Source organism: Cystoisospora suis, assembly GCF_002600585.1.
Source record: "Cystoisospora suis strain Wien I chromosome Unknown contig_3668, whole genome shotgun sequence".
In the NCBI taxonomy this organism is placed as follows: Eukaryota; Apicomplexa; class Conoidasida; order Eucoccidiorida; family Sarcocystidae; genus Cystoisospora; species Cystoisospora suis.
The window spans coordinates 4989-18085 of NW_027156463.1; the positions used below are offsets into that span (position 1 = coordinate 4989).

General features: G+C 54.1%; 3 protein-coding genes across 3 annotated transcripts; 2 read left to right on the plus strand and 1 right to left on the minus strand.

The window, feature by feature from the left end:
• Positions 1-2531: 2531 nt before the first annotated feature.
• CSUI_007102 (protease inhibitor pi2) lies at positions 2532-6342 on the plus strand (the record flags this gene model as incomplete). Its single annotated transcript, XM_068067252.1, has 8 exons — positions 2532-2536; positions 2931-3106; positions 3465-3575; positions 4093-4236; positions 4370-4456; positions 4861-4961; positions 5761-5898; positions 6187-6342. The coding sequence occupies 8 exons, from the start codon at positions 2532-2534 to the stop codon at positions 6340-6342; spliced, it is 918 nt and encodes a 305-aa protein (XP_067920771.1).
• Positions 6343-7299: 957 nt separating this feature from the next.
• Positions 7300-10180, plus strand: CSUI_007103 (kazal-type serine protease inhibitor domain-containing protein). Its single transcript, XM_068067253.1, has 7 exons — positions 7300-7489; positions 7610-7732; positions 7901-7981; positions 8635-8727; positions 8879-9028; positions 9313-9435; positions 9942-10180. Exons 1-7 carry the CDS (start codon positions 7393-7395, stop codon positions 9944-9946), a joined length of 672 nt encoding a protein of 223 aa, XP_067920772.1. The 5' UTR covers positions 7300-7392; the 3' UTR covers positions 9947-10180.
• A 347-nt stretch (positions 10181-10527) lies between these two features.
• Positions 10528-12526, minus strand: CSUI_007104 (cytoplasmic protein cyt16). The gene has a single exon (XM_068067254.1). It carries the CDS (start codon positions 11848-11850, stop codon positions 11209-11211), a length of 642 nt encoding a protein of 213 aa, XP_067920773.1. The 5' UTR covers positions 11851-12526; the 3' UTR covers positions 10528-11208.
• Positions 12527-13097: the final 571 nt, after the last annotated feature.

Consider the following 13097-nt stretch of genomic DNA (forward strand, 5'->3'; position numbering starts at 1 on the left):
GCATGCATTCACCAACCCACAACTGCATTTCGGAACGATATACGACAACGGCAGGGTTCGAACCTGCGCGGGCAGAACCCAATGCCTTAGCAGGCCACCTCCTTAACCACTCGGCCACGTTGTCGGGTGTCTGAGCCAATCTGCACATCCCTTTACATTGGAGGATCAACATTAGATCTTTTCCGAACTCTGGGATCCTCCAGCGACACAAAGTTGCGCGCACTCACTCTCAGTGGAATGGGAGTTCAAATAGAGTGCGGCGCAAGCAGGGATCCAGCGTCCGAGGTCCTGTCTGTACTGTAAAGAAACAGAAGGAGAATAACTTGCGGCTCTCCAGCACACCTGCCAAATAAAGCAATACTGGCGGCCTCTGTGTCCCTCAACACCGGGCGGAGGGCGCAGTCAGTGCGTGTTAGCCAAACTCTGACCTGCAGCGGGTACCGTGCTCCGGTCGTCCTCCCCGCATAACACGAAACTGGTGGCTGTCAGAACGCCCGGTGTCGTCGAAGCGTGGCGGATAGACCACGGGCGATTTGGAACAGCACTCTCGCTTCCGTCTTGTCACATAGTCCTTATCCACCCCGCCGGTGCGTTGTTCTTTTACCGAAAGTCTGAGTTCTTCCCGGTAACCACGTTCTGCTGTAACTGTTTCTCCTGAGTCCGGCAAGTACGAAATCACCCGTTTGGCATTGTTCCCGAAGTGGTGCCACACGGTTCTGTCCAAGCCTGCACTAGTCGTCTGCGTATGCACGGGTCAGGACGTACTAACTAGAGCTTCGCTCCCTGGTCACTTTGGGCTTCCCTGTCCTCTACGAAAGAGTTAGGTGGTCTAGCCAGTCAACGCGGACAGTGGCAGGCTCCCCGGAGACGGAGGGGGGCTGGGCTGCAGCGTCCGCCAACGTTGCCGGGGCAGCGTGTCTAACCCTCCCGGGCATGCAAGGTATCTTCTTTCTGCTGTGCCGGCTCGCCCACGTGGAGTAAGGAGACCGCAGCATCTGAGAAACCGGTTTTCCCTTTTCTGTCTGAGGACGGACACAGCGAGCCAAAGCGCAGCTAGCGGCGCCCCCAGGTGCGAATAGATGATAGCCAGAACCGAGTGCGCCTTCTGGCCTCCTTGTTCTTCGGAGGTCGGTCTCTCTCGCCGAAGTAATACTTGTGAGTATGAACTCGTAGCCGAGAGCGGAATTCCAGCAACCACTGATATACACGCGCAGCCGTCGCCCCGCTGTCGTTGGAGCACCGCGTGCCCGGTTCGCTTTTCACCGCACCCGGGCTTTCAAAAGAAAAGGATTCTGTCTTCCAGCACGCTTGGAGCTCCCTTCTGCATACATTTCCTTTTGTTTGCCCCCTGTGTCTCTCCGCGGCCTTTGCTGTGCCCCTGGTTTTCTCCATCGCTTTTCGGTGCGAGTCCTTGTCTCGTGGGTGTTACACTGTACGAACCGACTTTTCCTTGACACGTATGTTACTGCAATACGTCCTCCAGAGCCATCCGGCTGCTGGGATAGGACGTAGGTCGCCGGCCAGGCCTCGACGGTGCCGTGATACCTCGTGTCAGGATCAGCGAATCGACACCGGGCGGAGCAGGGTAGCTCTCTGCTTGCTATTCTGTGTTGGCTGCCGCAACATGATACAGAGCAGGGGCCAACAAAACGCTAAGTACCCGTGAGTATCCGTGTCCGACGCACCATGGCGGTCAGTGTAAGACCCCGGGCAGCTTAGTGGCACGCACCGTTCACGATACGAATAAGCGGTCCGCGCCGTTGGATTCTAGCGAATAGCCAAACAGTAGAGTGAGCAAAATGAGGCACATAACTGGCGTTACTTTCACGAAACAACGGCTCGCGTCGACAAGCCTGGCTGAAAAGACGCACACGCCAAGAGCGTCAGCCAAGGCGGCTACTTCGACCTGAGAAGCTCCACGCGGTGTTCGACTGCATCCAAAAGTCAGCCGGGGTCCCGACAAGCTTGCCACTCTGGTGCCTCGGCGGCACTTCTGGCGAACGATGGAGCGACCAAACAGCTTCCCCCGCAAGCTGAAAGGGCTACGACACTTGCCTACCCGTGCAAAGCTCGGGAACTGCTCGACGCTTGCGAACAGCCCCGCCAGGAACTACGATGTTTGTCCGGGAAACAACTACGCCAGTTGTAACTGACCGGCCGTGGCGCCTCGCGCTGTCCTCGACTGCTAAGCGCTCCTGGATCCGAAGTGCAAGAGAATAGATCGCTACAACATCGTGCCCGGCGCTGCGCGGTCGGGTGAAAATAGTATCGGTCTGACACTAGAGGGCCAAACAAGCGTCTCACCTAGTCTATGGACGTGTTCTGGACAGCAGCATGCACGCGGGTGGATCGATGCTGCTCTACATCATTTCTCCTGACCGTTACTCCATGTTGGCCTTATCATTTCACCCGTCAGGGAAAAAGCAGGAGGAAAGTCGGTGTTGTGCCCTGAGGGCTGGTGTAAAGTATGTTACTTCGTCCGGACTCGGGCGCGTGAAAAGCGCGATGCAGCTCAGCGACGCGACAGAACCATGATGTTGCATGGGTCTCATTCCTTTCAGCATGCCCTTGCCAATCTGAACTAAGGATGGGATACCGGAGGCGATGCTCTGAAGCAGTTTTTCTTGTCTCCGTCTCAGGTGTCACTTCAGATCGCGTATGTTTCAGGATGAAGGCAATCTTGGGGATTTTTTCTGCGGCAGCTCTGTCATGTTGCGTTGCCTCCCCGGTCCACTTGCGTAATCCATTGGACCGGTTCCCGCATGGTGAGCCGTCCCACTCTCTCAAGCAGGGAGCCTAGACCGAAGAGGTCTTGTCTGGGGTTGGTCATTGACAGCACTGCCCTTCCCTAGCTGCCTCATTTTCCTAGCTTTAGCATCTTTTCCGTAGCCGTATTGACCAGCTGCGTTGAGGTTCCTCTTGAGCGACAGGATGGTGACTACTGGTCCGACATGTAAGCTGAGTTCTGTGCGTTTTTTCGCAGAGTGCGTTTGTCCAGCGAATCTCCAGCTGAACTGCGGGTCCGACGGGGTGACATACTCCAACCACTGTCAACGAGAGTGCCATCGCATTGACTTGGCGCATGAAGGTCCTTGCTCCAAGGATGGTAAGCTTCAGGTGCCCTTACTTGATTGGTGAGCAGCGATGTTTGTTGAAACAGCGCTGCTCACCAGTAGTACAGTAGCCATAACTGGGTACACTCACGCCTTACTGAAGGAAACCACAGGCGGCACCCGTGCACGCGGCTGACAATGAACTGCTGCTCTCATGTTTGTGTTAACACGAGAACGCAGCAGGGGGATGAGACAGCGTCTATCTGCGTTTCGAAATTCGAGGAGAGGTTTCTCAAGGGTTATGTGCGCCTCACGAAGGCCTCTGCTAGAGCTGTTGTCGTACGTGCGAGACCGCAAGCGGTAGAACCGCTGAGACGACAAGAAGCGTGCTGCCGTTTGTGATGTTTCCAGGACCGAGAGGTTTCAGGGGAAAGTCAGTCGGAAAGGAGGACCAGCTGGAGGCTGATTTGGCGCAGCATGGAGCTAATCGCTCCGATACCTCCGATGGTGATAATGGAGAGAGTAAGTCGCGGACTCACTCGCGGTCTGTCATGGAGACCAGGGCAGTAGTGTGTTGGTTAATAGCATTTGCTATCGACAGCAGAGGACATACAGAAGGTTTTTCACATTCAAGGATTTCCAGTGTAAACGTCAATTATATTCATCGGCGGCCACCTGAAGGCCAGTCCCGGATTTTCTACGTGTCTTAGCGTATCCGTCTTGAAGATAGCCGTGTGAACTGCGAATGCTTCTCCACAGAAGGCTGCATAACCAAGAAACAGTGGAGATGATGGTGGCGTCTGTATTTTGGGCCTTGGTTTGTCCGGGCCATCAAGTATCGTGGATGGCTCGTGGTGGAATTCGCGGGTTCGACCACGGGCCAAACATGACCTTCGTGTGTTGCACCTGGGGGGGGGGCAGATGCTAGCGTGATTGAAAAGAGAAAGGGATTCTTCAAACATAATCTTTCGCTTTCAATCGAAGTGTTTGCTGGAGTAGGCCCGTTTGCTTTTGTGTGGCTCGTTTGCTGTAACCTCAGGCGACCTCGAGGATCCAGCTTCCAGCGACGCCGATGCTGAAGCCATGTTAGAAGAGGAGAAAATGGATCTTCCGGGAGAAGAAGCGGCTGACAGCCACGTTCTCAAGTTTTTAGAGCAAGCGACAAAGGATGGGAATGGCGATGGTAGGGTAGCTGCTGTTAGCGGCCGGCCGCTGCGGGGTTGTCGGTTCAACAGAAGGCGGTTCTGGGTTTTTACCATCAGGCTAATCGTGCGGCGTTCTTGTTCATACGTGTTCTTGTCTGACGTGATCTGCAGAACCACGGAAGGAGGAAACTCCGGAGCTGCCCCAAGGAAAGACCATGGAATCAACGTACTTGGCGCATGGCCCACCGGGACAGCAAAGTGAGTCTCCGTAGGTCTCCAGTGTTTCTTCCTGCTTGTCAGTAGGTGCTGGCTGCGGTCATATGTCTGTGCCCCTACAGCGCGGAAATCCGATACAGTATCGACTAGTTTTTGCCAAGGACGACTCCCTCAGTGTCCGGTCCTCTGCTGGCACACTGAGGTTGTTCACAGGGTCGCCCTCACGTGGGAAGGGTTTTCTGTTCCTGTTCTGTTCATGTATTACGGAGATTCGTATGAATTTTCCTTCGGGCCTAGTCACTTCCTCGGGACAGTGATCCGGTGGGTTGCGAAGTGATATAGCCCCAGTAATCAGTGCCCAGGCTTCCGTCTCGACAATGGTTCATCGTGTTCTAAAGACATCTGCGTGCTAGCCGTTTTTGATCTGTTCGGTTTCTTGCTCTCAGCTTGCCTCTGTCGCTTGAAGCTGATGCCAAATTGTGGTATGGACGGCAAGACATACAAGAATCACTGTGAACGAGAGTGCAGTCAAGTGTTACTCAACCATGTCGGGCCCTGCGACTGAGCCGGTGAGAGATCTGCAACAATAGCGCAAGACGTTGATGCGCGCATCAGAGAGACTTTTCTCGGGTGCCGGAATTCCAGCACATACAGCCGTTCTCAGTCAGTCGAGCTCGAGTGCTCTGACATAACAACACATCCTAGACTTGGATTACTGCGCGGCATTTTTTTCGAACATCGAGAAGTGGTCGAATTCATTTTCGGTGACCCTTGTTCAGTCTTTTACTCGTCACGGGTATAGCTGAGGCGTGCTGCCCGACTATCCCATCGACGGTGCATTAGCATAGTAAATTTTTCAGGGCAGCAGTCGGTGTACCTACGAATGTGAAGTCGGAACTGCTGTGGATACTGTACCTCAGACGGTGAGGGCGGAGGTGGGGAAACGTCAAAACGACCTATAGTTTCTGAGCTCCAGCGCCTTGTCGTACTGTAATGTGGTTGACGGTTGAGGGTTACATTGTTCGTAGCGGCAGGGACGCGGAAACCTCTCTTCCAAGAAATATGTGTGGTCTGTAACACCTGGAACCAAGAACGAAAGCAGCAGTTTTCCAGGCTTTCGTAGTTCGCATATTGTCATCTGTGGCTGGACCGAATCCAGCTCCTTTTTGTTTAGTGTGAGCATCACCCCACAAGCGCTCAGACAATGAAATAAGCGTCGTTTTGATTCGCCCGGGTCGAGTATCCTGTCACTCAGACGGCCCGGACGGCTTCGGTTTTCCGCCTCAACCGTCTTCGCCACACTATGAGGTGTTGCTGTCTTCGTTGGATCATCTTTTACCGTGTAGGCTAAAGGGCCGGAGGCTCGTAGGAAGGAGCAGACGGCGCACTTTCTGGAAGGCTTGGGGGCTAAAAGCAGGCGGTTCGGGGTTTCTAGGCTGCGTCTGCATCAACTGCTTCCGTTACCCGAGAATGTGGCAGGGCATGTGTGTTCGGGAACGCCGTTGCAGATCTGCCGCGGGTTCAGCCCAGTTGCTTTGGATCCCTCTATTTGCATACCTAGCTTGTGGTGTCTGAGATCTTTACGTCGCTAGCTGTGCCCTACCGTGACAAGGGCATCTCCAACAGGGAGGTATTATTGACGTGAACGGATATGAACTTGTATGTCTCACGATGTATTTGCCTGAATCATTTTCGCACGTAAGGAAGGAACTACTCTCTGAGTTAAGGTCCTTGTGCGGCGGCAGCTGTTATGCTGCTGCTCGCTGGTCCAGAAAGCGCCAACGGTGTGGACTGATGCTGATTTCGGACAAGTGGAGTGCTGTGGAAACCTATGCGAGTTTTATTCTTACAACGAAACCTCCATTCAGGGGTTTTTGACTGGCATCGCAGCGCGCGCACAAGGAGGAACTCGGAAGAGGATAACCTAGCTGCTGAGGTTCACTGCTCCCGGTTGGGTACATCGCACAGGAGCGTCCTGCAGAGCAGGGCCGAACAGAGACGGCAACACTAGAAGTGTGTAACACGACTCCCAGGGAGAAGCGCTAAACCTGACTGGCCTCCCTTGGACCCCGCTGTGCAGCACGGCTCGACTGTAAATACAATCTCCTTAGACACTGGTAAAGGAGTCGCGTCAGCCGTCAAAGCAGATTATTCGGAACCTCGATCTTCACACATTAAGCAGGGGTGTTCGGATGTAACAGAGCTACTGTACTGCGGCAAGCACAGTCCGAATACGCGTACAGATTGTTGACGAGCCATATAGTTGATGCCCAAGGCTGCGGTCGCAGCTAAAAAGTGCTCTAACCTTCCTTTAGCGTATGCGGCGGCGCGTCCCCTTAAGCAACGCCACGCCTGCTACCCATTCATAGTCTACGGAATCTGACTCCGCGCTGAAACGGTACTTCAACTTCCTTTAGCATGGGCGAAGGCCCGTCCCCTGATGCAACGCGCACGCTTCTATCCACTCACAGTATATGTTCTTCAACTACGACGGAGGTACGGAAAGACGACTGCTCACCACAGAAGGTACGTTGGTCGGTGGACGGATTAGAGGGCTGTGTCTCATCGACAGAGCCGTACGGGCAGGACAGGGGCTCTCTCCGTACCCGGCACGCCACCGACTTTCGGGGTGGCAACTCCAGAATGCGGTTAAACCGGCCGGCGTTACTCTGCCTGGCAACGCATTCTGGAAGGTTAATGTGACGCCGCGTGGCAGCGGCTGTTCCAGAGGGCGTCGGTTTGCGTAACGGGCAGCCGAGTTGGCGCGCGACGCGCGTGTCTCGCGGGCACAGGCATACGGCTAGAGACGCGGCCTCGCATCGTGCCCAGCATGCCGTCGGTCCGAGGTGGTCCCTGCCCGGGCACTGCCGCGGTCGGGCTCGCCAGTTTAATTTGTTGCTTTATTGTTGCGGACAGCGTTATTCGTTCGACATCTGTTTGCATTTGACATCCGAAGATTTTTGCTTTTTTTTTCCACGATGAAGGGCGTCTGTGGTCTTTTTATTGTTGGCGCTTTGGCCGCGTACCCTGCCACGGCCAGTCACTTGCGAAGTGTTAAGGGAGAAGCCGGTGACGGTAAGCCTCATTCATCAGAAAGCCTGTGCTCCAGCTCGGTTTTCTTGGTCGCCGGCATTCCGCGTATGTCCCCTGGAGTGCAGGCAACTGACCGAGATGTTTCTGTGGTTTGTCTCATAGGCTGCGTGTGCACTCGGGAGCTCGAGCTGAACTGCGGCATCGACAACATCACTTACTCGAATCACTGCGAGCGACGATGCAAGGGAATGCCGCTTAAGCATCAGGGCCCGTGCACTGAAGAAGGTAATTCTTGTTTCCTCTGATTCTGACTGTATACTAGCAGTCCCGACAGGCGCAGATGTGAACGGCCGTGAAACCTTTGATTCGGGGTCCTTGGGGTCCGTTGGATGGGCTGCATGCGCGGACCGCACCCAACAACGTGTTCCGATGTTTGTGCGCGACTGTTGTCAGAAATGAAAAATGCCGGAGTAGTGAACCCGACCGCGTTGCCTCAAATTGAGGAGCCGTATGTGGACTTCCTGGGACCTGCGCGTAAGTGTTTTTTTTTGCTGTCCTGCGAAGTCTGGCTTGGCTCCGAGGAGGATCGGTGTCTCTGTTCTGCCGTGAGGAGCTGCGGCAGATGTAGTCCAGGGTGCGAGGTGCTGTCAAGTGCAGCAGACCCTAGAGTAGATCCGAAGTGACGAAGTCTGTGTTACGTTGAGGAGTCATTGGTCACATGCATAAGTCAGATATGGTTTGGTATGGTTTGCTAGGGGTAGCCTGAGAGAGAACACAGATTACCTTTTGTAGTTCTCAGTGAACTCGTTCTCGGTCCATAGCTTCTTCACTCGAACCGGTTGTGTTTCGGGGTGGTTCAGGGGTAACTGTCTCTTGTATTCAGCCGGCTTGCGTAGGCGGACGCGTGCGGGTGTTTTCGCCCTGTCTGTCAGCGACAAGCCGTGATGCTCATCAGTTGACTAACCGGGTGTGCGGAAGACCCAGATACGGACTCACCTGATGGAGTCAAAGGAGCTTTCACTGACAGGCTGTTCTTCGATGACTAGTGTATCAAACCGCCGTGGCACTCCGTTTGTGTCGGCAGCAGGCTAAAGGACTTTGGATAACCGACTTGTCAACCGCATGGGATAGGCGGTAGACGAAACAGGTGCAGATGTCATCGGGTTCTGTGCTGTCGGATTTTGCAGCGACTTCAGATGACAGCGTGCCACCGACTGAAGGCGCATCCGGTGTTGAGGATGACAACCGCAGACAGTTGCTGGATGCGCTGAAAACAGAAGGTAAGTGGTACTGTTTCGCTGGCACTTATCAGCCTCCCGGCTTGCATTTTCGTATGAGGAGACGAATTCAGTTGGGCCCTACGCGAGGGTCCTGTTCTGTTTCTCAGCTTGTGGCCCTCTTCGGTGAGTGCGATTGTGATTTCTTCTGCAGAAGACAAAAGAAAAGAAGAGGAGCTGAGAAACACAAAGGAGGGTGAGGAGGCAAGTGAGAAGGAGGGAGAGAACGGTGAAGAAACTAAGAAGAAAGAAGAGACTGATTCTCGTCGTGGCCGACACACAGGCCCGCCCCCAAAGCGTGTAGGTAAGTGCAGACAAGTTTGTATGACAGCCGAAGATCAGCCTGTGCTGGGCAAAGACCGTCATGCTAATCACGCGAGTGCTCGACATCGGCGGTGCACTAGTTTGATCTTTTGGAGCGTGATTGGATCTATTCTTGTTAGTCGTCTTGTGTGCTTGAAGGAGCAGTATTGGAGTGCATTGGAGTGCGGTGTTTTAGGCCAAAGGAAGCTGGTTTTTTGCTTTTGTATGGACTTCTGTCGTTCATGCCGTTCTTGTTTTTACCGGTGCGTGCGTGCTTTCACTCAGTCTGCCCTTGCCCCAAAAATCTGAAGCCGAGCTGTGGTGACGACGGGGTGACCTACGCCAATCCGTGTACCCGGGAATGCGCTGGAGCCAAGCTCAAGCATGACGGGCCTTGCTCCAAGAGTGGTGAGTTGTGTGCGTGTTTCGTTTTACTGTAGTCGATGGTCCCCGATCAGCAGGGCTGTGTGCGCGCTTTCACAGATCCAGGTACAGGCTGCACTGAGTAGTGGTAACGCTTGTTCAGGAGTTTATACCCAGTGACCACGTACTACTACTTGACTACTTGTAGTGACCTACCCTTCGGTCCACTGCCCACGTGAGTAATGCTGTTAGGGGGATGAGCGAGTTGTTGCATAATCATGAAGTCCGACCGGCGCAGAGTTGGTACGTCAAACGTTGTATTGTATGGTTAGTACTCGTTGGCATTGGTAAGAGCCCTTCTTTCAGGTTGACGGTGGCAGTACTCAATAATAGTACGTAACTTTGCAGGGAGCGCTCACCCCACAAAGCTTGATTCATTTCTAGCTGTTCTTGCGCATACTAGCACGGCGATGTGTAGCGCAGCGTGTGATTGGCTCGATTTCCCCCGGCAGAGAGCGAGGCACCGAGCGCTGCTGTTGTTGCTCTTGCAGAGTAAACTCCAACTCCTTCCGTTGGCGGGAAGACGACGAGTCGTTTTTATGAAGTTCAGGAAGGAAATTCGTGACATCGATGAACGATTAAGAGCTGCATTTGGTTGAAATTGATTGATGTTGTTCTGTTGGGTGCCTGCGGGTTCTTCACCCGGTTTGTCGAGTGAGTGATGGATAGATACCCAAAGGTTTGAGTTTAGCGTAGTGTGACTGCATGTCAGAGTGAGTGTCTCGCCTGTAGGCCGGCGCTGTTCAGTGGTGTCTCCAGACTAACGTAGTGCTGGTGAATGCGGAAACATGTCATCATTTACGGTCCTCGGGCTGGTTGTCGACGAAAGACCGCTACTTGAACGGCACAGACCTCTATTACAGAAGATATTCATGAGGGATGGTTTTGCCCAGCTGTTAGTATGCGGTGCGTACGGTCCGTCATCTGTCGACACAGAGCAGCTGGTCACGGGGTTGGTACATTGGCTTCAGCTTCGAAAAGCGGGACACGGAGTGCGGGGGGGAACCACCGCCGCGGACACGCGTCAGCTCTGTCCCTGGCAATACCCCTAACAGCAGGCCTGGTTGTTGAAGGCAGGCAGGCGAAAGTATGTCGTCACACGGTAGCAGATGCATGAGAAACAGAGGAAGGAGGGCTTTAACCTCTACAGTGCGTATCATGTTCACGCCGAGTCACAATGCCCCTGCGCTTGTTAATGGCGACTGATTCCCAAGACGTTTGAAACATGGGAGAGGCTGTTGGCCCAGCTCATCGGGAGGTGCACTCACTAGGTCACGGTTTCACATCCGATTTGGCGCATCAGAGATGGAGAACACCGCGTTGCCTTTGAGAGCGGTTGTGCCAGTCACGCTTGGCAACACAACTCAATGAGTTTCTCCTCACAGACACGTTCAGGCACGGCAGTTGAATGTGCAGACCCACGAGAATACATCTCCATTTTTGAGCAGGAAGGCCTTGTGCCGGCAGCTCTGGATTCAGAAAAACAAAAGACCACCGGGGACTGCCTCAGTATAGTCCCCGGTGGTCTTTCGGACGGAGCGGACGGAGCGTTGCAATCCATCATGCACGATATGTCTCGGCAGGCAGATGCTTCATGACCATTCTCGGTTGTTTGCACAGTCCCCTCGGTTGTCAGATTCGATTTCAGTTCTTTGACCGGCGACACGTACTCAGTCAATGGGTTGTCACACGGCAAGCTGGACTTCGCACTTCGAAGGCGCCAGCTTCTTCGTGATAGATCCAACACTCTGGGGAAACTTATTTCTTGGCTGCAGCACGTGCTTCACCGGCGGCGGTGGTGGTATCCTGCAGAAGAGGGTTTTTCGGTAGGGCGTAAGCGTACCGGGGATGACCAACCATTCGGAAATTAGTTCCGAACACGTGTTTCATGCGCCAGACAGCTCCGTGAACTTTTCCTTCATAGCCAAGCATCGCCAGGTAGACAAGACCCAGGACGACCATGAAGATACTTTGACCGTATTCGTTTTCAAAAAATTGCTCGGTGCAGTAGCTGAGGGCATTGCCTGCCATGAAAATCAGCTCGCTCTTTGGATCAGACGTCTTGTCGTACTCGGTGAACAGCAGGGGAGAAGCGGCCACCATACACCCGAGACCCCCAGTGGCGGCGTACTTGCTTCCTTGGCCTGAGTTTTTGCCGTCGGCTTTTTTCCAGCTCCGGCGGCCGCCTGCCCGTCCAGTCTGAAAACGACCTACAGCTGATCGCGAAACACTAGAATCAGTGCTCTGACACGAAGAAGAGAAGAAGGAAGGACAACGAAGAGGAAACGACAAAGGCGACGAGGGGACAGGGTAAAGACTGGGGGAAAGAGACCGCGGGAGCAAAGCGCTGCGCAGGCGCTGCGCGGCGGCCATAGATATGCTGGTGAGAACTGGTTTCATCGTGTTGCGTGGAGAGATCGACGACAGGTCTGTGACTAAAAGCAGAGGACCGCTGAAACCATGAAGATAACGTTACATGCTGCTGCCTGCCTCATAGGTTTCGAAGAAAAGCTGCTGCATGGAAAAGCGAATCCCGGAGGGCTTTCTCCTTCTGGAAAGTAGTAGGAGTTCGAACATCGGAAAAAGGAGCCTCTTGAACAGACGGCAGCGACAGTACTACGAACGAAGAGCTGAAGGTTGCACGTTCTTCAGGGTCTCGGTAGGACACTTTTCTAGGGGTTGGGCGTGACTGTGCATGCACTAGGTTCCGAGTGGCAGCTCGAGTGTGCCACTGAGGACACCTGGGAAATCAGTCGTTTCGACACAGCAAGACTAGGTATTCGCGAACCTTCTATTGCCGCCTAGCGTGCAAAATGCCAGAAAAAGAGAAGAATGCTCAATTAGCGGACAGCTTTCGAGACAGCCAACAAAGGCGTGGTGAACGCTGTTCCCCGCCTCGTAAATGCCCACGTTGGGCAGGCCGTCGAGTTTCTGCCGGCACAGGTGAAGGCGCGGGTTTCAGCGACTGGCAACTCCAGGGCTGCGAAACACCCGCATCCCTGCCAGTGGCCGCCGACGCTGTCTTATTTGTCGGCAGGCCTTCAAGATAGTCTTGTACTGGGAGGGTGGCGGTCCTACCCGACCACCACAGACTGGATGATTTTGAATGTCGCTTTATTGACTGTCTGCGGCTAGCTAGCAAAATCAGTCAGACCTAATTTTTTTCAGCATCTAGAAAGCACGCCGTTCCACCGATCCCGCGAACAGAGGTGCCACGCTCGCTACCGTTGTCAAGAGCGCCTTTGGACAACGCCACCGACCATAGCACATCTGTCCGCTAGGACCGTAAGACAACGTTCTTGGTTGCTGGAATGTGAGGAGACTCGCCTCCTTCAGCTGCAGCGCACTTTGGGGCTGCGGTTCTAGTGCTAGGGTGACAATGCGCAAGCCTGGAAGGTGTTTTGCTGTGTCGTTAGATCTGCATGGTGGCGCCATTGTTGCGAGCCCGCGGAGCATCGCAGGATAGTATATCGAAGCCGGAAACAGTGAAGGGTGAAACACGGTGGCGGCCTACGAGTTGCCCTGGTGCGGCTCTCAGCGGGTTCTATAGTACATGAAGGCGCGGGTCGGGAGCACTGCTCTTCCGCCGGGCCAGCCGGGAACCTTCGAAGCGCTTCACGCTTTGTTAGTGATGCGTTTCGAGGCTC